The sequence below is a fragment of the Carassius gibelio genome, chromosome A16 (genome assembly GCF_023724105.1).
Source record: "Carassius gibelio isolate Cgi1373 ecotype wild population from Czech Republic chromosome A16, carGib1.2-hapl.c, whole genome shotgun sequence".
Taxonomy (NCBI): domain Eukaryota; kingdom Metazoa; phylum Chordata; class Actinopteri; order Cypriniformes; family Cyprinidae; genus Carassius; species Carassius gibelio.
Window position 1 is genome coordinate 15,643,785 of NC_068386.1, and position 24,562 is coordinate 15,668,346.

General features: G+C 37.4%; 2 protein-coding genes across 7 annotated transcripts in view; both read left to right on the forward strand.

Moving 5' to 3' along the window:
- Window positions 1-180: 180 nt before the first annotated feature.
- On the forward strand, window positions 181-17,072 carry znf574 (zinc finger protein 574). 5 transcript variants are annotated; one of them, XM_052618642.1, is made up of 7 exons: window positions 181-316; window positions 3,296-3,459; window positions 6,945-8,328; window positions 9,446-9,899; window positions 12,196-12,290; window positions 14,897-15,327; window positions 16,190-17,072. In XM_052618642.1, the coding sequence occupies exons 2-7, from the start codon at window positions 3,298-3,300 to the stop codon at window positions 16,694-16,696; spliced, it is 3,033 nt and encodes a 1,010-aa protein (XP_052474602.1). In that variant the 5' UTR covers window positions 181-316; window positions 3,296-3,297; the 3' UTR covers window positions 16,697-17,072. The 5 variants fall into 5 exon arrangements, with proteins under 5 accessions (XP_052474602.1, XP_052474604.1, XP_052474606.1 ...); XM_052618644.1 differs by having other exon boundaries at window positions 9,449-9,899; XM_052618646.1 differs by having other exon boundaries at window positions 9,452-9,899.
- A 6,617-nt stretch (window positions 17,073-23,689) lies between these two features.
- LOC128030021 (glutamate receptor ionotropic, kainate 5-like) overlaps window positions 23,690-24,562 on the forward strand; it is a 56,534-nt gene continuing 55,661 nt past the window's right edge. The window contains exons 1-2 of one of the 2 annotated variants that reach the window (XM_052617483.1): window positions 23,690-24,008; window positions 24,205-24,295. The gene's annotated coding sequence lies outside the window, so the exon portion shown is untranslated. The remainder of the gene's footprint in view (window positions 24,009-24,204; window positions 24,296-24,562) is intronic. The other variant, XM_052617482.1, reaches the window with a different exon arrangement.

Sequence of the window (24,562 nt, forward strand, 5' to 3'; positions counted from 1 at the left end):
GTAAATTCCATTCAATCTGATCATATAACGTATTCCAAGAAGGTTTGCATTTAGGTAGTAATCTGGTTCTACATTATTTTCTTATATAAAAATGTATATAAAAATTATCGATAATTTTCACAGCAGTAATACTTAACTGATTCGTAATGTCTTATCTGATGTTAAACCATAAATGACGTGTTTTTGCAAGCACGCTTGACTCCAGTGGAATTCTATTGGCGGACTTAAAAAAGTGCAGCGGACCAATGACGTCGCGGTTTGTTGAGACGTTCCTAATAACATTTCTGACAGCTACGAAAGGAGAAGGCCATAATCGGTGAGTTGTTTATTTTATCATACGGGAGCAGTGTTCTCTTGGGACCAATCCAAGGTTATCTACAGTTCCTGTAAGTAAGCAGTACCTGTCGTCTCGGAGACTCGACTGGGGGAGACATTCGCCCTTTGCTAACGGGCGGATTCCGCAAAACTACCACCGAAGAAGCGCGTGCTGCCCTTCTTCGACGCTTCTCTCTCGCCCGTTATGTGTTCAGTGTTTGAGCGCGACCAGGCACCCATAGCGGCTGCGCTTTGAACATATAACTATCAATAAACCAGTGACTGTGGATCTGTAAATATCTTTCACATATTTACCGTTGTTCAGAAAAAGGAAGTTGGTGCACCCGGCTAGCAGGCTAGCAGAGCCCGCTAATTGAGCTGATGGCTAACTGTTGTTAGCTGATTAGCCTGTCGGGTGCAACTGGGACCTTTTCTTTCTCTTGACATCCTTCCCAGTGTAACATCTGTTATTAAACAACCGATACTGACAGACTAATATATTTTAAGTAACGTTAATAATAATAATACACTAATAACTATGTCTGCAGCAAAGTCCAAAGTCGGCCAATAAGCTACAAAAGGTTGCTCTGTTTCACCAAAAATTTGCTTTTGTTTATAAGTGTCGTATGGTATGGCCGAAATGCGAAACCGTTGTTCATATATTTTATGTCTGTGTTTTAACCGTAATCGTGCCTAGAATGCATTAGTGAATTTAATTTGTAGGCAAAACTATAACAACACAATATGCATTATAAATAACAGCAGTAATATTTTAGCAGAGCTGGGTAGATTACTTGACAATTGTAATCGGTTATTGATTCCAAATTACATGACAAAAATGTAACGTAATCCATTACATACTTATTTTTGATTACTTTTAGATTACTTTTGACCTAATTAGTTTATCATAGTGATTTAAATAGGATAACCTTGTTACACCATATTGATATAAAAATGCAACATTTCTTGTTAATGAAGTTCACTAATCATAACATTAGAAGGTTTCTCAAACTGGGGGTCCTGGAGGAACTGCAGGACGAGTTTAATGAAAAGCTAATAATGAAATCATAAAAATGTGAAATTAAAAGAAATGATTTTCAAATAAAAACAATCACAATAAAAAAGCTTGCAAAAAAATAAAATTAAGTAATTTGTTTACCTGCATGTCACGTGACCATTAACCAATGTCAGAGAACCTGAACATGCAAACATGCTGCTTAATTATTAACTAATTACCTTAAAATCTCAGGGGTACTTCAAATAAACATATTAGGTGAAAGAGATTCGGCTGACAAAAACAGTTTGGGAATCTATGTATTATTACATAACATTTAATTAAGAAATAACTTGAATTTGTGCATTTTAATGTGTTTGAAAGACAAAAGCCTTCCAAAGACATAGTAATACATGGTTAAAAATAACCTACAGAGTTATTTATCCTAATAAATATTAATGTGTTCCTCAGTAGGTGATGCATTGTTGAAATGTTGAGAAAACGCTTACAATTACATTTTTTTTTTCTTTTTTTTTTGGTCCAGTGGTCAAATGCTGTGTAGTCGCCCGACTAGTGTTCTTTGTATGAATGTCCACAAAACTTTCTGAATGTATGTAAGTGGTAGTCTATTTTAGAAAGGATCATTTAAAAGATAAAAAAAGAAAAGAAAAGAAGAATTGGGGCGAATCAATAGGTTATTGAAAAATTGCTATCGTGCTATAACATTGCTATAATATGTAAAATTGCTATAATATATAATCACGTAATCAATAAAATGTAAGTGTAGTCTGATTAAGAGTATTTCAAAATGTAATTTCTAAAGTAAAATCTTTTATTTTCGGAATCTGGAATAATGTAGAAAATTATGTAAATAAGAATAATTACGGCACAAAATTTAATTATACTTTTAAAAACAATATTACTTAAAAGTAATATAAATAACAAGTAAAAATGTTTTAGTTTAATGTACTGTGTCATGCATTTCTGTTCCAATTTAAGGATGAATGGATGTTAAAAGTATATACATATATATATTATATATAATACAGTGTAACACAATAATTATTAAATATAATTAAATAATTCTCAAATTAATTTACATGTGATATGTTTAGAGAGCTGCCCCGATGCATTTTTTTAAAATATATTTTTGACCTGAAATTGAAGAACCAAAAGCTTCTTATGTAGAAAAGTGTGAATATTGGTGACAAACACTGGTCAAACAAACAATCTGTAAGTATCACTGAAGAAATAAAACATGTGAACCATGTTATATACTGACATCAAATGTTTCCTTCTAGTAAAAGGAGTCATTTCATATCCAGATTTTGTTGTGCAGCTTTGCTTCTGTTTACCATTTTAAATAGCATGTTTATGGTTGCCAGGATGGACTTGATACTCCTATTTAAGCTTGTTCTGCGATATTTCAGCTGTAATTGTTAGGTGAGGTCTTTTGTGCCGTCTTGATAAATTATGCAGAGTGAAACTAATGAGTGTGGCTTTGTTTTGCCCAGTGTGCACGTCATGTAAAGCTCAGCCCCCTCATGTTAACACTGATAACATGCTGTAAGGACATTTCACTTGCCATCTGCCACGGAATATCTGTTATTTTACTCTCAACCTCCTCTCTTCATTAAAACATTCCATCCTTCCTTTTCCTTTCTGTCACTTCAATAAATGATAACTTTCACAAAATTATCTCAATTACATACAATAATGTTGTCAAAAAAATGCTGCATCTAACAGTCACCTTTATCTCTTATTGTGAAATGAATGTTAAGTGCTAAATCATTTTTAATGTCTTCATATGACTGGGTCCAGTGGGAGTTGTATGTTCTCTGTTGCATCAAAAGAGGGCGCTGTTGTTGGAGTCAATCAAACCTTTAAACCTTTAATATTTTATCTTTAGTCCAATGTTTTCATCACTTGTCTTTATATAAACGTATTCTTTTTTTACTTAAACATATTCTTGTGTGTTTCCAGCAGCCATGGAGTCCTCTTCGGTGTACATGTGCTTTCCCTGTTATCAGGAGTTTCCTACTCTAGAGGAAGTGCTTGCACATCAGATGACCTGCACTGCAGAGAATCCACAGCTACTGCCCAATCAGACGCCGATCGAGGCTGCAGCCGCCGCCGCCGGTCTGGCACAGGTACAGACACACGGTTCACCCCTAAACCAATTCAACACTTTATATTTCTGATAAAACTCAAAGCCATTAAGTCACATGAGATGGGTTTGTCAAATTACTTTTCTTTAAAAAGTAATACCTCTGTGGTATTACTCAGCATTATCTCTAAATGAGGTGCTTTAACATGCGCCTCCTGAAAACCTGTGAAAAATGTCATCTATTTTATTCCCTTAATACCCCTTGAACTCCTAACTATAATTATCTAAAAGAGACTAGAAAATTTGAAGAGCAGCTTCCAGTAATCCTAAATGGTGAGCTGAACTCTAAAAGGATCATTTTGTAAGCGGATGTTTTTTTTTTTCCTAATTTGCCTCTTCACTACAGGGGGGAAATGAGGCACTTGAGATTCTGTCTTTTACGCTCTAATGTTGATGCACTTTTACTCTAGTTGTTATAAAAACAGTCAAGTTTGAATTAATGCTTGACTGTTTTCATAATGATTGGAGTAGCTCTCTTCAAGCTAGTTATTAGTCACAGCTGAAAAAGACATTTTCTGTCTTTCTGCTTTTTAAACAAGTAGCAAACCACAACTCAAACAAATGTGCCTTTTTCATTTTTGCATTTTCATGAACGATGACTCCCACAGAACCATTTTACTATTTCTTTATATTAAGCTATTTATATAATTTAATGATTTTACGTTTTTTTTTGTTAAATTTTATTTTAGTAATGTGTATAAATATATTTTTTCATTTACTTTTTTGAAACAGACTTTTAAATGTATTAAATATGTGTAAGTGCAAAAATAAGTCTGAATACTTGTAATAAAGAAATGTAATTGCAATGATTGATTCTCACATAAATATCTGTTTAACTACTAATGTTATTAAATTTTTGGTAAATCATGATCGCTAAAATTATTGCACAAAATAAACTTTAAAGTGGGGAAAAAATTGAACCGCTTTCATGCAAATAGAGTATATTGACAGAGACACATCAAAAGTTTGTTTCATGTTAGTTTTTATTTATTTTGCGTTAGTTCCTTTGGTAGCTCTTTATTTTACAGCCCTGTTCCTCATGTACATACAATGTACTTATTATAGTAATTACAATAATAATGTAATAATAAGTAGGTACTAACCCGGAACCTACCCCTAAACCTAACCCTACCCCATGTAGTTACCTTGTATTACCAAAACTTTCTTAGATCAAATAAACTGTAAGTACAAATAGTGTAAAATAAAGTGCAACCATTACTTTAATACATGCTTTCATAATATTTTCCACCTCATTTTCAGTATGTGATAATAACGCTGCTCTATATCTGCTGGTGGACGAGATGATGCCCATTCGCGGAGTCATTGCCTCTTTGACTTTGTTTTTAGATCTCCATCTGCTCTTATCTCATTTGAAACATCCATGCTAAAAATAGATGCAACATAAGTGCATCTGTCCATCGGGTTTATGGGTGTCCTCAGCCAAACCTCTCTGTCTCTGTGAGTCACCCTCTCATCAAGATGGCTTAAGTGGGTGCTTAAACTGGCTGCTCTGCATGACCAACACAAACAGTTTGTGCCATGTCAGTTCAATGGGATGTCGCAGCCGGTTACGTCAGATGACGGTAACACGGACCCCCACGCCGTGCCCTGGTAACATTAAATGTTAGCTTGAATTGAGTGTGACATGAGCTAACTCCTTGAGTGGGTTTTTACACTCTGTAAGAGCTATCAGCAGCACACGAGTGTTTCCTCTCAGAGACTGTGTTCAGGATGAAGTTAAAACATGTTTGTTCTTTTTCAGTGTATTTAATGTACATATACAATAAGCTGTTAAAAAAAATAGAGTCCAGAGGTAATTAAATCTAATTTAAACCTGAAAAGAAAATCCAAACAATGAAGTGTTATATAAATACTAAAAATTGTAATCACTAATGTAATAAGCACATTAGTAGCACTGATCATGTGAACAGCTTTGTACAGATGGTCAGATGTTCATGCAGGTTTTACATGGAGACATTATAAAACGTATGTCAATTTTCAGCATTTTCCAATATTAATTTACCACACTGAATTTTCAACTTTACAACTGAAATAGTTAAGATGTAATATTTCCAAATATAAATGAAAATGAACAACAAATTAGATAATAATAACAACAGCTCATTAACAACAAATGTAAAAAATGTAGAATATAATAATTATTTTACAAATTTATGAAAATGGGTATATGACAGATAAGAATGTCAATGATAAAGAGAATTAAAAATCTTGTAAACATCTAGTTTTGTGATGCATGTATGTGGGTCAAAGACGAAAAAGTGTTTAAGCATAAAAGAAAAGTGTAATACTGCTTTAAACTGTTGTAGTCCCCCCCCCCCCCCCCAAAAAAAATGCAAAAAGTTTTCTTTTTTATTTAATTGCAATTTTGTTTTTGTTTTTCTGAGCAAAAAAGAAATATCATACATGTTGTCCTGATTTACAGAAGACACCCAGTAAAATGTCATTCAGTGTAACAATCTTGCCAGGCATATTTAACACACAAATCTATATATGACATATTAAAAGACTAATTTCTTTCACCCCAAATACTAATGAGTTGTAATTTTACATTTTAAAAATTTGCCACTATCCTAGGTTTTGCCCATTTGTCAGTAAGAATTTTGTAGTAATTTAAAACACAATCAAATTTAGTATGCTCCATTATTCATTTAGATACTTTAATATGTACACGTCAGAATTACCATGTCTTTTGAATTTTTGGATAAATATTGTGTTACACTGAATGACAATATAACCTTATTTCAACCAAATTTTGACATTTTATTCTCCAAAAACTTATTTAAAACCTTAAAAGCAGACATTTTACTTACATCTAATGTGCTTTCTATGGCCACAAAATCACTTTTGTAAATTTTTCTTGATGCGGACATCTTAACGTCTTTGACCCATGTATGTAATGTACTCTGAATTCATGTAACGTTCAAAATTATATGAAGAAAGATTTAAATGACTCCATACACATTGAAAGTAAACACATCTTAATCATTTAAAAAAATGTTTTTACAGGTGTAAGTACATTTATGTTTTTACAAATATTATTAATTTTATTAATTTATAAATATTGAGTTTTGGGGGAGTTGCAAAATAATAATCTAATTATCTGATATTTTAAAAGACATATTGACCTTGAAGTGAAGCAGTTAAAATATTTTTCTAAGAAAGAATAAAGGATTCTGCCAGACTACATCTTTTCCATTTTTTTTATTGTCATTTATTTCTTTTAAAGAGACTTTTTTAGTTTCTTTAGGATATCAGGTCAGCTGCATCACCCTTACTTTTTGAACTTCATGATCCCTCAAAAACATTAATTGTATATTGTATATAAGAAAAAAATTTAAATTAAAAAAGGAGCATCATATCATTGACCCAAAGTGCAGTTACACTTTTATTTTGCTCTGCAGTTGTCATCAGATCACTTGATGTGTATGTTTTCTTTCATCTCACTAGGTGGCGATGCAGGCTGTGTCAGTTCCCCAGACTCAGACGGCTGTTGATCTGTCTTCTCTGCTAGAGCAGAAGAAAACTCTTCAGGCGGACGCTCCTCGTGTTCTGTATCAGTGCGCTGACTGTGAGGTTCTCTTTGATGCTCTGTCACTGTGGCAGCAGCACCGCAAGACGGGCTGTTGTCTTGAGACGGGACCTGGACCTGGAGGAGAGCAGAGTAGAGAAAGTGTGGAAACAGCAGCCCAGCCAGAATATCAGGACGGTGAGCAGGCACAGAATACACAAGAACAGATGGGGATGAAAGAAGAGGGAAGACCAGCTGAAATGAAGATGGACAACACCAGTCAAGTATTTGTGGCAGTAGAAGAGGTTTCTGAAAGAGTAGCGGCACCTGATGGTGTCCCCAGTGAGCCTCAAGAGACTTCGGAGACACAGGAAACTGCACCAGTGGAGTCATCAACTGAAGAAAACAGCTCCGCCACAAGGCGCAGGGGGCAGAAAAAGGCTAAGCCCCCCTCCAGCCTGCTCTGTGTGGAGTGCGGGCAAAGCTTCAGCCTGGTTCCAGAGCTTGTGACTCACCGTAAGACTCAGCACGGCTTGAAGGATGCCATACACCGCTGCACGGTTTGCGGAGAGGGCTTCCTCAACACCACTCTCTTCCTCTATCACCGAAAGCAGCATCGCTCAGAGGTGGAGGATAAACCCAAGCAGGCCCAACCTGCCATTCCTCAGCTCTCCACAGCCATGCTGGAGGCCCCAGGGGAGGGACTCTTGCTTTTAGCCACCGCTGGAGAAGGCCAGAGCCTAATGGAGGTGACCACTATGGAGCAAACCATAACTGAGACCCCTGTGGCACATGTGGAGGTTGAGCTGGAAAATGACGATATGAGAGGATCCGAGGCTCTCCAGACGGAGCAGGAGACTGCCGTGGAAGGAACCGAAGTTTTTGTGGAGATGGTGGAGGAGAGTAATGGGGCAAACCAGGAAGAAGTAATGGAGATGGTTGTTGATAAGATGCAAGAAGATGTGGAGATGGAGAGAAGCACTGTGGTTGAGGAGATCCAAGGAGAGGTGGAAAGTAGCACAGACAAGGAACCCGAGAAAGCTCCATCTTCGAGCACAGAAGGACAGAATTTCCTTTGCCATCAATGTGGATCTGTTTTCACCAGTGACCAGGAGTTGGCCCAGCATCGCGGGACCGAGCACGGCCTGGAGGCGGCGCTGCACACCTGCGCAGAGTGCGGGGCTGAGTTCATGAGCACCACACAGTTCTTGTACCATCGACGGGAGCATAAGAGTGCAGCTGCGGGACACCCACCCGCTGGTGAAGTGAAAGGTCCAGCTGTTGTTGTGAAAACCAGAGACAACGTGAACTTCGGACAACCAGGTCAGACTGAGTGCACACAACACAGCACAATTCCAATGAGACCTAACTAAGCAGGATATCCAAGCATCCTCATTTTATTAACTGATCATTTAACTCCATGATTCTGGTTCTGGGCTGTACAGACACAGTCTTAGAAGTCAGACACACTTGAGTTAAAGATGTACAGTGTGAAGTAACTCAAGTTGTAGAGAACGATACTTAGAGGATAGTTGACCCAAAAATTGTCCCTCTGTCATTTACTCACCCTCATGACGTTCTAACATGAAGATATTTTAAACAATGTTGGTAACTAAACGGTTTTAATTACTGTCGACTTTCATTGAATGGTCAAAAAACATTTCTCCGAATTTATTATTTTGTCACATTTTAGTTACACAAGTTATACTTACTTATAATTTTCCTTTAAAGTTCAAATTTTAAAGTTGCTTTCAAGTACTGAATGTACCAGATGAATTACTTGAAATCAGAGCTTTTCACACAGGGATCTGAAGTCCACAGCTTTGCAGGAATATTTATATATTATATTGCAGGAATATATATATAATTATTATATAGTGGGGTCCACGGACTATATATTAGTTTGTGGAATATTTCAGAGAAAATAAGTAACTGTTTGTTTCATTTTGTTAAAAATTTTGTTTTATTCTGCTTTATAAATATATCAAAGGATCAGAAAGATCCAAAACCATGATAATAATCATTAATATTTTATTCTATTGTGCAGATAGTATTTTAGTAAAGTTAATGCTTAAAGTAAAAAAATAGTCACTTACAGGAAAAGAATGAATAGAAGATGGTTCTTTGCAGTATATTTTGACAGTATTGACTGATTATTGATTTACAAGAACAGATCTATTCACATACACTACCTGTTTTTATATTACTTTTGAACAGTAGTGTACATGGGAGTGGGAGACCTTTTATTGACTTGAAAACAGTACCTGCTAAATGCAACAAGTTTCTGTTATCTGAACAGATTGTGATATGGTTCATTACCTAATCAATCAGCATTTCACAACGTTCATAATGTTTAAGCTTGAAACGTATCCAATTAATTTGGTATTACATGGACGGTCTCCTTCGTTTAGATTTCCTGTTAACAAAATGTTTCTGTCAGCAGCAGCAGCAGCGGCGGCTGGAGACGGCGCTATTGAGGCTCCTGCCAAGCTGAGCCGCGACTGGTCACGCACCGCCCTGCCACACGAGTGCCCGCATTGTGGACAGGGCTTTACGCGCCGCAGCCGTCTGCGTGAGCATGTGTTCCAACACACAGGGGAGAAACTCTTCAACTGCAAAATTTGCAAAAAGAGCTTCCCGTCTCCGGCCAACCTGCTGCGTCACAACCTGACCCACGGAGGATCCCGCGTGTTCAACTGTCCCCTCTGTGACAAGCGCTTCTTCCAGCCGACGTCACTCAAACGCCACATGCTGATTCACCAGGGGGGTCAAATCCAGGAACGCAGGGTCCGAGGCAGAGGAAAAGGCAGGGGACAATCAAGTGATGGGCGTCTGCACATCTGCCCCGAGTGCCCTGCCAGCTTCAAGTTTGAGTCCCAGCTCAAGAGTCACAGGTCTGTGTGTGTGTTTCATCCAAAAATCTAAATTCATCATTTACTCCCCTTTTATCACTTTCAGGAACAACAACAACAACGGAAAAAATACTTTGAATAATGTCATCTGATTTTTTTTCCATACAAAGAAAGTCATTGGGGTCCAAAACAACGCTTTTATTTTGTGGACAAAAAAATCTATTCTCTTTTGTGTCCCACAGAAGAAAGAAAGTCATATGGGTTTGTAATGGCATGACCGTGTTTCATTAAATATGTTCATTCTCCTCTTTAGCTCGTTCCCAAAGATGACTGATATTCGATCTGACTGTAAATAGAGATGGAAAGGTAGAAGTAGTCAGCGAAAACTTAAATATTGTCACGCTGTACACAAATCTGATATTTGGGAGCCACTGTCCTCCCTGTCATTTAGCAAGTGATGAAATCTGATCCGTTTGTTCAGACGGTGTAGGCAACATGTGGTGCATCAACATGGCTTGTTGTAGTAATGATGTGAGCGTCAGCACGATGCCTGACTTTCTCAAACAACAACTCCAAGTAGCTGTCAGAGTGGGAAGAGAGGACGGAAAACTGCCTCTTCTCCTGTCTATCATGACATCTCGCTGCGGTGCTGAACTACGAGGCGCGTGAGAGAAGAGATGCATTTTGTGTATATACCAAAAAAGAAAGTGAAAATGATGTTCCAGCTGTAAACATGGAAAGGATTAGGTGTATTTGTGTGATGGATTTGAGACCGATATACCAAAAAATGACATTTTTGCTGCCTGTCTCAGCAAAGGGCCTGATTGCAGATTCATTTGAGCGGGAACTTGATATGACACTAGACTAATCATTGGATTTTTCTGTTAGTTAACAAGCTCTGTTCTTGCCCTTCCTTGTTATAGTCCACGTCCCTACAGGTTTTTTTTTGTCCCAGAAACACTTACCCTGTCAAACTGGACAACATCAGAAAGATGTCTGATTAGTCTCTAAGAGAAGTGATCAATTAAACACATGGCTGTGATATTTCTCGTTCCCCGTGTGATGTATTTAGCAATGCCTTATTTTGACATCCACTCAATGTGAATCTTGAAGAAATAAAAACTGGAGAGCTAAACAGTCACCCAGGACATTCGGCATCACGCTGTAATGTGGCTTTGCTTTTGCTGCTGAAAAATAAATAAATGCATACTTTTATTCAAGGATGCATTAAACTGATCAAAGGTGACAGTAAAATCATGTTACTTGAGCACCAAATCAGCATATTAGAATGATTTCTGAAGGATTCTTACATTTATCCTGTTGTTTTTACAAATTGAGACATGAGTGTTGAGGAATGAGAAGAGAAAAATGAGTGTTTCCAGCACAGAAATAATTCAAAACATGATGGTTTTTCAGATTGAATTGCTTGGCATATCTGCACACTTAGGGAGCAGAAAATAAAAAATAAAAACTCAAAAGGGCGAATGCTTCTTCCTACTAAAGTACCTTAATGATGGTGGTGTGAGACAGGAGTGATTGCGTTTATGTCCTCAGCGCATTGACTCTAATTGAACGTGCTGTTGCTTTCCCTGAAACAAGCTGAATTCTAAAGAGGTTCGATAACCAGGTTTGCAGAATGCCTTTTTCTAATACCTTTATGTAATATTATAATGCTTATCTAATTATTTGAAACTCTATTCACAAGGGCCTTCATTACTAGACTTCTTATAATGCTCAGTGGCACAGGAGTGAAATGCATTGATGCTGCAATTGTACAGAGTTATTATCTCTTATTCTTCATTTTCCAGAGCACCGATGAAGCTAATAAGATCAGAATGCAGATAAACTGTTAGGTTGTTTGCAACTAATGAGCATATGTCAGTAATTTACAGAAACTGCATCATTAAAATGCCAAGAATGAAAATAAAATGAATCGTGATGATAGTTCTTCCTCCAGTCATTTTACTGAGGGCACTGGTTAAAGATGACACATTGGCACGGGACTGAAAGTAAATATAAGCAGTCGTTTTTGATGTCAGGAATAATTAGTGAGGACCCTGCTGATTTGAATCTCATGCGGTTGGCTTGAAAACATTATAGAGGCTATCACTTTCCCGCACGCCTCAGTTTAATGACGTTTCTTCGGCTCAGAGTTGAAGCTGCATTATTTTTCAGTGATGTTAATTATACCTCTATGCGAGTACATGACTGTGTGCCTTGTGATATGTGGGTGAAGTCAAACGTGGCTTTTCTCACAGCGATTGTTGCTGGATTGGCTCCAGGAGTTGCGTGATGCAGTCTTTCTTATTCACTTTCTCTCTGTTTTTCGCTGTTCTAGACTCCTACACACCAGCCATCCATTCCCTTGCAATGTGTGCGGGGAGGCATTTATACGACGCAAGGAGCTGGACCTCCACTCTCTCATCCACCAAGGTCAGCCTGCAGGAAACAATTACACACTCAGCCTTTTGTCCTTACCAGCTCTCATTCACATGCTATTTCTTACATTCATGGAGTGGGATTAGAGCCGGCAATTGATTCCAAATGTAATCTAGTTAATTAAACAGTATGCCAATTAATTAATTTAAGCACATATTAATATTTTAGCCCCCAAATAAAGATGTTTTCAGAGATGTTGTTATTGTTCTACACAAAACATTGAATAGACAATGCGAAAATAAGATTTTGCAGTCTGTCTTATTCAAAAAAAAAAAAAAAAAAAAAAAAAAAAAAAAAAAATATATATATATATATATATATATATATATATATATATATATATATATATATGTATAATTTAATAATGTATAATAATTGTTTAACGATTCTCTCCATTTTTTATATGTATCAGGATATTTAATTTATGAAATAGTACATACAATATTTGACTATATTTAAGAATTTTTATAGTAATTACGTCATACAAAATAAATACTTTAAAAAAAGTAATGTGATCAGTTTAATTGTTTAATTAAATATATAATATATATGTGTGTGTGTGTGTATACATATATGCATGTGTGTAAATGTTCAAATTTATGTGCTTGTGTGTGTTATTAATTTATCAAATTAAATAATTTACAAAATGTACTTTTGCATAAAATTTGATAACACACATAGACACAAACACAATTTTTGTAATGAAACTATTAAATTGATTTCCTTTTATTTTGTATATTATTAAAATAACAATATGACAAATGTACAAAATGTAATTATTTAATGCATGGACAATATATAGACGTGTTAATCTGCTTTTAGTAATAACTGTTCAATATATATTCTATAATAACTGCAGTAAATCAGCATGGGTTTCCCAAATACACTTACAAACTCACTTTATTAAGTGGCCCTATCAGTTTCTCCTTTCCACTCTCAGCTCTGTTTGGGTTAATGTTTGTGTATCTGAACACACACACACACACACACAGATCTGTCAAATGAATGAGCTTTCATCGATTGCTTCGAAGTAAATAGATGGGGTCAAAGGTCACATTTGTGTGTGTGTGTTGATAAGATCAGCTGCTGATCACTATCATCTCTAATCAGAGGCTCTTACACGGGTCTGTCCGCTGCTGCAGCTGTTCCTCTCTGTAGCTGAACAGAGGCTGGGAACAAAGCAGGATAGATTTGTCTTTTTACAGGTGAAAATAAGGGAGTGCAGAGTTGCTTAGTAGAAGCTTTTAAAAGCCTGTAAAGGTCAGTGAGGCTGAGTCACAGCCTGACCGTTTGAATGCTCTGAATCGAAACATCACCCGTGACCCCCGTAAAGTGCTGTTATTTCTCCGTATGCGCTGTGCATTCTGTGAAATGACTGTTTATCAGCCGCCTCTCTCTGATTGGTCCTGTGTAAATAAGAGGGAGCTTTTTGTATTCTCATGTTTGTGCTGCTCTCTCCGTCTCCGGCCCTCTTTTTAGATAAGGAACAAACATTACGGGTTTGTTTTTCTCACTCGATAAGAAGCAGTAGATTATTTTGGCTTGTGTGTGAGGGAACGTGTACATAAACATAAGTATCTCTCATGTCCGGTACATCAGAAGCCGGAGACTAGAGCATATGTGTGCCTCTCCATTTCTGTTATTGTAGATAAGCACTTTAGGGTGCATTATACATGAGTGGGACAAGTTGGCCACTTTTAACCTTATGTGTCCTCTAGTCAAGCAGAAATTAAACGGACGGAAAGTGGTTATAGAAATATGATTTTTATCATATGCATGATGTATATTTTTAGACATGGACAAATTTGCTTTGACAGAAAATATGCAATACCTGTATGTAGAAAAATAAACTTTCAACTTAAAAAAAGCATATTTTTCATTTCTCAGTCTAGTGCTGTATGTTGGGCTCTATTTAAATATGCACATGTGAACACAGTAGCAGTAGTAGTTTCCATCCACATATTTTAACATGCATTATAGGACCTCATAAAAAGCTGGATGGCAATGGCAAGAAGTGCATACAATTTTAAAGTGTGCAGGAACAATGCACTCGGTTGAGATCTTGAATAGAAGATATGCACATAAAATGTAATAAAAAACCTTTACTAAATAAATTTCTGAATAAAAAGTCATGACTTTGTCTCAACAGATCATATGATTGGACAGTTGGACTAGCAAGCAAACCAATCACAATGCTTAACATCTCAAATGTTGCTTTAGTCTTTCTGAAATTTGGCATAATTACCTCCCTTAACCGTCTAACATGAATGCGTTCTCACACCTCAGAATCCTCAGAAAGATAACATGACAGCATTTATTTCATTTCATCTATGAACTCTATACACACATCATTTATTATGTAGGAGAAAAGAGCTACAGTGGCTTCCCAGATTACAGCAATCCATTTTTATTATTGACCAGGAACAGTTTAGTTCTCTTAAACTCAAAATGGAAACTTTTTTTCCCCCCAAATGTTTTATGCAATACTCCAAATTTTCATATAACCTCAGTTCGACACTTTGGGAGGAGACATACCTTGTGACACAACTTACCCACTAGACATCTTACCCACTCTCAAATCCCTCTGTCTTTGTTTGTAGATAAAGAGCCAAAGACGTGTCCTAACTGCGGCTCTCAGTTCCTGAATCAGACCGTGCTGGACACACACCTTCAGCGCTGCACAGGGGAGGAGACAAACCACCGCAAATATAAGGGTCAGGGAAGAGGCAAGGTGGGAGGTCAGCTGGAGTGTGATATGTGCGGCCACCGCTGCGTGACTCAGGATGGTCTTGACCTGCATCGCCTCTCCCACACTGGTCAGACACCCCTGCGGTGCCCGCTCACCCCCTGCAGACGCCGCTTCGCCTCCAGTACTGCTCTAGGGGAGCATCTCGTGGCCCACTGCTGTGGAGCATTAGGAAAACGAAACGCCCCACGCCGATTCACCTGCGAGTTCTGCGGGAAGGAGTTTGCCTACGTATCCACCTTCACCGTTCACATGAGGACGCACACCAACGAGAGACCCTTTGAGGTATGCTTCTTTCAGGAAAGAGAGAACCTGAATGGCTCATATATGTGCTGGTTCCAGTGAAAAAAAAATAAAAAAAAATAAAAATATATATATAATATACACACACACACATACACATACACACTACCATTCAAGTCTGTGCATATTTATTCGGAAAGAAATTTTTTTATGGTAGAGACTATTTATATTCTATTTATTCTATGTTTCTACAAAACATAATAAACAGCACAAATATTTTCAACATTGATAATAGGAATAATAATATAGGTCATAGGAAATCAATAATATTACAATAATTTTTGAAGGATCATGTAACATTGAAGATGTAATGGCTGCTAAAAATTTAGCTTTGGAAGAAAAAATTATAAAAAACAAATATATAGAAAATAGTAATTTTAATCTTACAATATTGCTGTTTTTACTGTATTTGGGATCAAATAATACAGATTTGGAGAGCACAACAGTAATGTATAGACATTTAAGAACTTGAAACAATAAGTAAAAGTTTTTTCAACAAAAAATTGAAAAATCTAAGCAACAAAAATAGTACATAAAATATATTTTATACTTGTTTATTAGCCACTGTTTAAAAGTTTCTATGTTGAACATTTGTCTTGCTTTAGAGACTTTAGTTATGTCCATGTTGCAAACTGTTACGTTTAAAAACTATTGCTATAATATTGTTGCATCCATATTTTTTTTTTAATGGAATTTTAAAATAACATTTGCATATTTTTCGTCTCGTCTCCATTATCATTGCCGAAATCAGAAATTCTTTCATCAACAAATATTTTCATCATTAATGATGAGAATAACACTGGCTCGTCCCTCTTCACACATTGGCTTCCTCTCTCTTTTTCAGTGCTCTGTATGTGGGAAGCGTTTCCGGCAGCTTCCGCACCTGCAGGATCACGAGCGCATTCATAGCGGCGAGCGGCCGTTCACGTGCTGGGTGTGCGGTAAAAGCTTCAGCGTAGCAGCGAGGCTAACGGAGCACGCCCGTGTGCATAGCGGCGAGCGACCGTACATCTGCCCTCGGTGTCCCACCGCCTTCCGCTCACGACCCAACCTCGACAAACACATGCGTCTTCACGCCAACGACCCCGTGGATCCTTCCGCACAGAACATGGATGACGATGCAGCAGTGCAGACCATCCTCTTAGTACAGGAGTCTTCTTCATCTTCACCATCCTCCTCCGCTGTGCCTGTGGTCCAGGAGGGCATGTTGGTGGCAGGGGAAGGCAGCTCCTCTGTGGTCTTCCTGCACTCCAACCTTACCATGCCAACTATCTCAGTTCCCAACATCTCTGTAGTCGCAGGTCAGGATGTGCCTCACACTATTGAGGTTATCTTAGAGGAGACTGTGTAAAAACAGAATCAGATGAATGCCAAGGGGATATGGGGCGGGGGGTTAACATTATTATTTTATTTTATCTTTTGAAAGAGAAAGGCAGATTCAGCAATAGGTCGAACAATAGGTCAGGACTTAACAAAAGTTTTGTTAATGTGAATTTCTGAGAGATGCCTGGTTGATTTAAGATATATTTTGCTTTTGCAGTTTAGAAGTACAACAACTCAGCATCTTTACTGTGGAAAAAAATAGTTCACAAATGTTTTTGCATATGAATGGCAACGCTGTACTTATGCTGTGATTTTATCTTATGATTTGAATCTTTTATCTGCCTTTAATACAAAAAGTTGACCATCATTTGTGGTGTTTAATTTTAATAAAACGCTTGAGCTTGTTGGGGTCTTTTATTCTTTCATTTAAAGAGATCTTGACTTTAGCAAACTGGAGTGAAGTCGCTGATGAAGTAGAAATGTTCTTGTCAACTCACTCACATGAAGCTTTGGCTAGTCAGGGAAAAATAGTTTTTGCTGATCATTTTAAAATGAATTAAAGGTGCCATGTCAGATTTTTTTAATCATTTAATGTTGTTTTTTTGTTTGTTTTTTTCTACACCAAGATTGTTACTCTAGTGTTCTTGTGCTCAAAGCGCTCCGAATGGCTCTGAATTTTTACTTCTGTAGTTTTAAGATTTATATAAGGCCACTTAAGTGTACCCAGAGAGTACATTTTCATAACTGTTTCTTAACACACTTAAGTACACTTTTAAAAAGAGCACTTTGTAATGTCAAATTGAAAATATTACTTTAAAGTGCTTTTTAAATAATTATTTTAATACACTGACCAAAGTACTAAAGCACAGTTTAAGCACTTGATTTTTTCATTTCTTTTAAATTTAATATATATATTTTTATGAACTAACTGCAACTTCATCATAACAAATATATATTAAAATACATGACATACAAGTTACAACAGAAATTAGTTTAAAGCATGTTTTGCTTTGCCAAATTCTTTATCAGTACATTCAGCAGTACACATTAGAAAACAACAGAATTACTTCTGATAAAGGAATTGCTTACAGTAACTTAGGTTCTACCACCGGCGGCGCCAGGGGGGGTCTTGGGGGGTCTCAAGACCCTGCCAAAAAATGCCTTGACCCCCCATTTGACCCCCCAGCCTCTTCCTGATTAAAAAATATATATATTCGGGATAAAGATCCAAAAATGTTTCTCTTCGAACTACGCAGAACAATAATAAATAATAATTATTTCGACATTTATTCATACACTGAACCGAGAACCGTTTCTGTCGTACGCGTCCGATTCGAGAACCGATGAGCTGATGATAACTGCGCATGCGCGATTCAGCGTGAAGCAGACTGACACAGAGCGAAAAAGAACCGGTGAACCATTTTTTTTTTCAGCTGGTTTATTTGATCGAATTGTCCGAAAGAACCGGTTCACTTGAGCACCTGCTCCTTTGCCCCTTAAGTGCCCTTTTGTCAAAGCAAAATTTCCTGATTTTTTTTTTTGTAATAACATAAACTTTTGTGAATGCCTGCCCACGCCCAATCATAATATTAGTACAATTTATTAATAATAATTTAGCCGTAAATAAAATGACCAACATGATGACCGTTCACCTGACTACGACCTCATCCAACCGGGAAGATTCCTCATGCTGCACGCGCATTTTTTAATTGCTAGAGGATATTTTCAATATCGTGGCAGCTGGTAAGTGGTGTTTCATTCTCAGCGAAGTGATTTTGGTGTTTATTTACTTATTATTAGGCTATTTTACAAGAATGATGTGATGTGACAACATGCAGATACGTTGTTTATATTGCAGTGTGTAGCCTGTAGTCAAAGAGTATAGAAGTAACTTCTATACTCTTTGCTGTAGTGTAGAAGTAACACTAGCGTGCTGTTTGAGGGAGAAAAGTTTCACATGCATCGAGGGGTCTGGTCTTTTTTATGTTATTTGAATAAACTTTTATTATATTACAGTACTTATTTATTTTTAACACGTAAAAATAATTATCACAACACTGGTAAGGCTTATTCAGATTTTCTCATTCTCTGAATTATCATTATAAAAATAAAAACAATTCAGAAATGAATTAAAATATAATTATATTTTAAATGTGATGCAAATATTTTTTCTACAAAAGCAACAGTGTTTACAACAGCAAGACCACTTTAGCCTGTAAACTCAATAATATCTATCTGGAAATAAATGTAAAAATATCAATGTCAATAAAAATGCATAATATACCTGACATGAAAGTGCAGTGTGAAGGATATGAATAACAAATGTAGCCTGTAATTTGTTTACATTGCAAAGGTGTTTTCGTTGTTTAGTAGCAGAAATATGCAGTTATTAGCCATGTCCACTGTATTTTTTGTTGGTTTTCATGAGACCCCCCTTGAAAAGACCAGGACCCCCCATTGCCCCCCCAATCAAAATTGTCTGGAGCCGCCACTGGGTTCTACTTGAGTGGGTCAGCTAACTGCATTTAATATAAATTTGAACTATAATACATTTTTATTTAATTGTAAATAATATGCAATTAAGTGTGAGAATATTATATTTGCGCTTTATATTAATTTATATAATTTTCTTTAAGCAGACTAAAGGTGACTTTTTACAAAGATTTAAACTGGTGCTGTAAGCTTTCGCCTGTCAATCATTTTGCGCGTTCACAGATGATCTGTTCAAGTGCCGCTTGGACTGAAGTGCTCCAGCGATCTGTCCCGCCACATTAAAAAGCCAGAAAACTTTATTTATTGTTTGCATTTCTTACAAGATTACAAAATTTGAAAACTGTGACTTTGTTCCATACCAAAAGTAACCTATCCTCTTTGTGCCTCTATATATGTTTCACTGCATGAGAACATGATGTGTAGAGTGAGTGACATGGCTTGTCGGATATAGCAACAGTAACTAAGGGGGATGGGTCTTTGTGAAGGGGCACTGGGGGTAATATAGATTAAATAAACGTGCACTGCACAGCACAAAGCAAAAACCACCTTAAAAATAAATACCGTGACGCTCATTTTAAGTGACTTATTATTGCTATCATCTAACAGCAACAAAAGACAGCAGTGTTCAAAAAAAGCTAAATGTATAATTATAACAGAAATAATAATATAAGCAATCATCCAGATAATATAGTTAATTATCCTAACTATAGGCCTTTTATGGTTGCCAAGCAACATTCAGATATGGCGCACGGATATATAATGTGTGGTCCCAGGTGTGCTGCTCCTGGAAAAAGTGTCCAGTTATCTGCAGTAAAGAGGCTATTTGCCTCAGAAGAGTGTGCTGAGAATAAAGCCTCTTTTGTGCTGGCAAGCACAAATGAAATAACATGAAAAATTTTTTTGAAATTTGAAATTTTCTCAAAAAATTTTTTTTTCCAAACATTCACCAGTTCACCCCGAGTGCAAACATAATAAATGATGTAAGTGATGACTGCAGTGAAACCAGAACGTTGGGCTCTTAAACCGCAAATCTCGTCATGAATTTTTACTAGTTGAATGAGGTTTGAGTTGAGCTCCATTAGCTCAGCTCACTGAGAGATTGAGGCTAAGTGGAGCCATTACTGGAGCTCATAGCGTTTGCCTGCACTGGCTTCTTTGCTCCCTCAATTTACTCAGGGCCCACTGAACTCCTCCCCATACAGCTGCTGCATCATTATGATTAGTCCCATAAATGATAGACAGGGATATCGAAGCAGCATTTCCTTTCCCTGCACTGAATTCCCAAATAACTATTTGATAGATATCTTCCCCAGCTCATTAATTTACAGACTTTGTCTAGCAATTACTGCGTGACCTTCATGTAAATGGGCAGTTCGGCAATTTAAAATGCACCGGCGGTCTTTCTTGCCATTGAACTGCTTTGGGGGACAAATAAATAAGATAATCAATTTATACAAAATGCTTTTGATTGAATCTACTTTCTGTTAACAACATTGATAGCGCAGCTGTATCTGAACCATGCAGAATGTGACATAAAAGATGCCATCGAACCAAAAGGAATATTCCGGGTTCAGTTAAACGACTTCAAGATCAATCAACAGCATTTTGGCATAATGTTGATTACCACAAAAATTAATTTGGATTGGCTCTTCCTTTTCTTAAAAAATAAAATTAAAGTGGAAGTGAATGGGGGCAATCTATTAACATTATATACATAAATATATTTTTACAATAATATAGCCTCAATGCCATGGATTAGAAATTAACATCCACCAACCTTACAAGTATGTTTAAAGATCCACTGTGGTGGGTGACATATATCAACTCAATAGCCAGTTTGGCAGGTTAAGATTCATAAATCATGTCCTCATTAGAAATGAGAAAAACATTAGAAACATTAGAAAAACAAAGAGCATAAAGAACAAAGTGTATAACTTAAAATTGTTGTAACAATTAATAAAATATAAAAAAAATACAATGAAACATGTGTATGGTATCTTTAAACAATGATCACTTTAATATCTTAACATTTTTTCAAACTTTGTTGCCATGATAACAACGCCCTAAATGTAAAACCCCTAAAATGACCATAAAACATCTTCACAGCTCAAACTGAACACATTTCAACAGAAGAATTTATAAGTGCTTAAATTCACTTACATTGCATGTGTCTCACTGTAACTTTGAGTATTGTTCTTTCTTTAAAAAAAAAAATTAATTAATTAATTACTATTATGGCACATTTTCTGTTCATTGAGCTAAACCATTATTAGACCTGGGATATTATTTTGATATTTGCCACCTAAATCTGATTTCTGAGAAAATCTAAGATGTTTTATCCAAGAAAATCATATAAATCATGCATTGAAGATGAACTGATAAAATATTATCAGCAACAAGCAAAAAATATTGGAGAACAACAGGCTTTGTAATTTTCTTAGTCAATAAGCCTTGAATAATAAAACCACTTTGTTCTCCTTATCCTTTGTATTTTTTATCTAGTAAATTCTATAAATATCTACCCATGAGTGCAAGGCTGCATATTCAGTGCGAGCTGAAACCTGCTGACCTTACAATACACCGGTGAGAACAGACTACAAGTGTCTGTTCTTCTACATCTGTTTTACTTGTTCACTGAGTGACTCTGGTGCGATGGGATTGGTTTTGTGTTTAAATGCTATTTAAAAGATATTTGGAAGATGGCGCATGCTTTTGTGATGTGTGTGTGTGCACTTAAGTCCTCTCTTTCTTTCTGCATCTGTCTCTTTGCTGAGGTAGCTGTACCTACCGTGACTTTGACAGAGTGTTCCCCTTGTGTGTTGCCCCTCTGTGTATGTGTGTGTGCTATATCTGGACTGCAGTGCGTGTATGTGTGATGCTTCCCGAGCTATATTCTTGAACAGAAGAGACCCATGAGCTTGTTTGTATCTGGAAAAGAAGTTGTGGCCCTCATGGATTGTTCTGACCCTTCGTCTTTGTGTTTTTGAGAGCGAGAGAGGGGCTAAACGTGATGAATGAGGTGCGGATATGCTAACAGAGCTATCATATACCAGCTTCGGCATTGCTTGGAAATGCGATGTTATGCTTATGTGTGCTTTTGAAATGGTTACATGTGTGCGCAGACTCCTGTTGAAAGCTTTGTCATGCTTATCTGGTCTAGTCGGGTCTATTTCTCTCACATTCTTTTTCACACGCGCTCTCCGTCTGCCGGTCCTTCTTGTTACACCGCTATACCATCTCTCTCTCTCTTGCTCCCCCTCTATCCCCCCATTTATTGTAGAGGCTGTGTGACTGGAATACTGAGTAGCTCATCATTATTCCACCAGTGAGGCACAGTACACAGGCTGAATGTCAATTCTCTCTTTCTCTCTCCTTTTCCCATTCCCTCCTTCTCCCTATCCCACATCCATTCCCTCTTCCCATTCACTCCATCATTCCTCTTCCTTTTCCTTTTCCATGTGTCCCTCCTTCCCCTACCATTCAGTCCCTCCTCTCCTCTCTCTCTCTCTCTCTCTCTCTCTCTCATCCTTGTACCCTTGGGTTTCTGCATGTCTCTGTAAGAATAACAAGGAAATTGTATGGAAATGAGGGTTGTATTCAAGGATTTACCATCGGTTACAGGTCTAGAGCACAAGGCTTTGAAACGCCATCATCCCAGCACAAGATTGTGTCTGGAGTCTTATTGAAGAGTCTGTGTTCTGTTGCATCAAAAGGGGATTCTGTGCTGATGAGGCTGCGGAGCAGAGCAGAGGTGGAGAGACAGCTGTTGAATGCATATTTAGCCGTTTCACGAAAAGAAAGAGAGAGAGAGCGAGAGGGAAAGGGCGGGATGATTCTCCAGCGTGTAGACGTACAGGGCTGCAGTGAAGGGGACTCCTGCTTTACAACAGGTGCACAGGACAAACCCTTAAAAGACACAACCTGGATGTTTAGCAAATAATTAGAAGTATTTTCAGAGCTCTTGTAGTATCTGACTGCCATTGAAGTAGCTTTTCTTTTTTTTCGGTTTGTGTCAAAGGCGAAATTAAATGAAACATATAATAATAAAAATATAATATGCATTTAAATCAATTAAATTATATATTTTATTAATATAATTAACAGATATATTTATTAATACATTAAATATATTAGGTTTTATTAGAGCAATTGCAGTTTAAATTCATTTGAGAACACCTATGGCTTGTCAGTTTGTTCTGTATATTCAAATACTATCAGTACGTGTGTGGTTTGTGTTGGTAGCGTGACGTGTGCTAACGTTACCTGCCGTGTGCTGCTGCTGCGTAAAGACACGTCAAGTGTTTTACATTAGTGACGTTTTCTTCACTTATTTGAATACTTGTCTGAGAAGCTAGTGATCTCACTGATGCTTGCTGATATTTGCCTTTGAAAAAGGAGGAGGAGGAGGAGTGAGAGAGAAGGAGAAAAGGGTGAGAGAAGGAGTGAGACCTGATTGGATTGGAGGGAGAGTAGAGGAGGTATGGGGATACAATGAGCTGAGAGAGAGAGAGAGAGAGAGAGAGAGAGAGAGAGCGCATGTGAGGAAGGGAGGGGGTTTGGAGTCAGAGTGAATGCAGCTTGCACTGCTGTGCTTTGGAATTACAGCTATGAACATTGTCTGGGACTTGAAAAAGAAAGGAAAGCAAAGGAGAAAAGGACAGAGAGTGGAAGAGAAACATTACAGAGCCTCTTGATGCTCGACGCTGAAGAGAGTGTGTGAGAAGGAAAGGAGGAGGCGCACCGGAGGAGCTTCACACGATCCTCTCATCTTCAGTTCCTGAGCAGACCGGCCTGTTGTCCCTCATCACTGGGGTCGTCATTGGAACTGCGTCTCACCGTGCGTATCTGTGTGTATCTGTGTGTATGTTTGTGTTCCACAGCTTATTCCATTATCCATTTCATTCACAGCTCATAAAGCACATCTACAGTGTTGTGGTGGCTTGCTTTTGAAGTGAAAGAGTATGTCATGCTGCTGACTTACTGACTGTGTATGTGTGTGTGTGTGTGTGTGTGTGTTGCCGGTGTGTGATTGGTATTCTGTAGACAGTGTGCAGTGCTCCAAGCCGGCTCTGCTCAGAATGGCTCCACAGAGCAGGGATTGTGTTAACCTGAGGAGGACCACTCTCACACAGGGGTGAGTTTCCAACAGCCTCTCACGCTCTCTCTAGCCCTCTGGTTTTTCTCTAGATCTCCCTGAAGTCCTCTCTTTTTTGCTTCATCTCTGTCATCTCTCTCATAGATGTCCCCTGGCATCACTCTTGATGAATTTCTCATTTGCGGTTTCGTTAAATCTCAGTGCCCCGTTAAGATTTTCTCCCCTGTTTCTTGATCTCCCTATTTTTGATTCTTCCTCCATCCTCTAGTCTGAGTCAGAGAGAGGTGACTATCTTCTTCTACTGCC

Excerpts from the sequence above, each read along its gene's own strand:
- znf574 (XM_052618642.1), top strand. The coding sequence starts at position 3,298 with ATGGAGTCCTCTTCGGTGTACATGTGCTTTCCCTGTTATCAGGAGTTT. Across the intron at positions 3,460-6,944 it reads CCGCCGCCGGTCTGGCACAG|GTGGCGATGCAGGCTGTGTC; the intron begins GTACAGACACAC and ends TCATCTCACTAG. Across the intron at positions 15,328-16,189 it reads CCAACGAGAGACCCTTTGAG|TGCTCTGTATGTGGGAAGCG; the intron begins GTATGCTTCTTT and ends TCTCTTTTTCAG.